This window comes from Esox lucius, chromosome 5 (assembly GCF_011004845.1).
Source record: "Esox lucius isolate fEsoLuc1 chromosome 5, fEsoLuc1.pri, whole genome shotgun sequence".
Classification (NCBI taxonomy): Eukaryota; Metazoa; Chordata; class Actinopteri; order Esociformes; family Esocidae; genus Esox; species Esox lucius.
Window position 1 is genome coordinate 27,691,936 of NC_047573.1, and position 2,182 is coordinate 27,694,117.

Here is a 2,182-nt window from a genome sequence, read left to right on the forward strand (position 1 = left end):
TGATTCCAGTCTGGCTTAGACTCAGTGGCAGGGGCTTATTTTTTCTATTACTATAAAAGGAGGACTTTAAGGAGTGATGTTTTTGGAAACAGTAACAGAAAAAGACAAACATTGTAATGTCTGGACGAGGAAGAGGAAGAGCAAGGGGCCCAGGGAGAAGACCAGGTCCAGTGAGAGATGCAGAAGGAGGTGCAGTGAGAGGTGGAGGTGCAGTAAGAGGTGCAGTGAGAGGAGCAGTAAGAGGTGCAGTGAGAGGAGCAGTTAGAGGTGCAGTGAGAGGTGGAGGTGCAGTGAGTGGAGCAGTAAGAGGTGCAGTGAGAGGTGGAGGTGCAGTGAGAGGAGCAGTAAGAGGTGCAGTGAGAGGAGCAGTGAGAGGAGCAGTGAGAGGTGCAGGTGCAGGCCCAAGGAGAGGGCAAGGTAGAGGTGTAAGAATGCGTGGTGGTGGCATTCCAAGGGCTGCAAGAACAGTAGTCAGTGATGAAATTCGTGCCACTATCATTGACCATGTAATCAACCACGGTCTCTCACTAAGAGAGGCTGGTGAAAGAGTCCAACCCAATTTGAGTCGGTCAACGGTTGCCTCCATTATTCGCATCTTTCAACAAACCAACAGGTAAGTATTGCATTTTACATGGTTTGTTTCTATTCTCATTTGACATGTCAATAAGGTCATACAGTAATGCATATGTTGATATTTTTATTTTTCTCTACAGAATGCAACGTCTTCCACCCTCTGGGGGAAGAGGAAAGCTCCTCAATAATGATCAAGAGCTTGCCATTGTAGAAATGGTTGTTGCAAATAATGCAATTAAACTGCATGAAATCAAAACTAGAATTGTGGAGGACCATGAGATATTTGCCAATATAGAAAGCATCAGCCTCACAACCATTACGCGGACATTGTCCAAACACCGAGTGCGGATGAAGCAGCTCTACACTGTTCCCTTTGAAAGGAACAGTGAGAGAGTCAAGGAGCTACGACGACAATATGTCCAGGTATAGTGTATATTCAATTCAATGTCCAGTTATATAACCTTTGCACTTTGCAAGTAGGTTACCTACACAGTAATAGGTTACAGTACAGTATGGTAGACACAGTAATGACATAACTTAAACTTTGTTTCAGAGAGTTATGGAATTGGAAGCCAACCAGGCCCCTCATGAATTCATTTACATCGATGAGGCAGGATTCAATCTGTCCAAAAGGCGTCGACGTGGACGAAATATAATTGGAAAAAGGGCCACAGTTGATGTGCCAGGACAGAGAGGGGCAAACATTACTATGTGTGCAGCAATGGCAAATACAGGATTACTCCTTCACAGATGCCAGGTTGGACCTTATAATACTGAGCGCCTCCTTGCGTTTCTTAATGATCTCCACCAGCGCCTGGTACCAGAGCAGGGTCAGGAGGGTGAAAACATGAGGACCTTTGTAATTACCTGGGACAATGTTGCTTTCCATCATTCACAAGCAAAACAGCATGGTTTGAAGTCCACCCAGTACTGGTGAGTCTCTTCCTTCCACCCTATTCACCTTTCCTCAACCCCATAGAGGAGTTCTTTTCTGCATGGAGGTGGAAGGTTTATGACCATCAGCCACATGACCAGATGTCCCTACTTGAAGCCATGGATGCTGGATGCAGGGATATCACAGTTCAAGATTGCCAAGGGTGGATCCGACATACCAAGCGGTTTTATCCCAGGTGCATCGCCTTAGATGATATCAGATGTGATGTTGACGAAAACATGTGGCCTAACCCTGAAGATCGCAGGGATTAGATACATAAATTTTGTGCCATTTTTAGTTCCCCCCCTTTTTATTTGGGCTTTTTGCTGGTTTTTTTTGGTCAGAATGCTCTTGTGTTTCATGGATATTTTGTAAATAAACCTTGAAAATAAAATAAACCTTGTCTGTTCTACTGTACCTTCTTTGGTAAACAGTTACTGTAAGAAATAACTGATTTGCTTTTTACTGGAATGCGTTTGAATGTGAACATTACTGTACATGTGCACATACAGTTCCAAACCAATACATTTAGTGTAAACGGTGGATTGCATTTTACCTGAAACATAAAAATCTATGCAGTTTTTATAATTTTAACAATAGCCAGAATTTTGAAACCTGGTATACTTCGTTTGACTGCATGTACCCTGTGAAGTGAAAACAAATGTTACTCTTTGA

The 2,182-nt window shown here is 43.2% G+C and overlaps 1 protein-coding gene across 1 annotated transcript; it reads left to right on the forward strand.

The window, feature by feature from the left end:
* The first annotated feature begins 344 nt into the window (after window positions 1-344).
* Window positions 345-1,829, forward strand: LOC117594494. Its single transcript, XM_034292158.1, has 3 exons — window positions 345-613; window positions 714-996; window positions 1,127-1,829. The coding sequence occupies exons 1-3, from the start codon at window positions 432-434 to the stop codon at window positions 1,508-1,510; spliced, it is 849 nt and encodes a 282-aa protein (XP_034148049.1). The 5' UTR covers window positions 345-431; the 3' UTR covers window positions 1,511-1,829.
* The last annotated feature ends 353 nt before the right edge of the window (window positions 1,830-2,182 follow it).

Coding starts and splice junctions, on each gene's coding strand:
- LOC117594494 (XM_034292158.1), top strand. CDS start 432: ATGCGTGGTGGTGGCATTCCAAGGGCTGCAAGAACAGTAGTCAGTGAT. Junction 614..713: donor ATCTTTCAACAAACCAACAG/GTAAGTATTGCA, acceptor TTTTCTCTACAG/AATGCAACGTCTTCCACCCT. Junction 997..1,126: donor TACGACGACAATATGTCCAG/GTATAGTGTATA, acceptor ACTTTGTTTCAG/AGAGTTATGGAATTGGAAGC.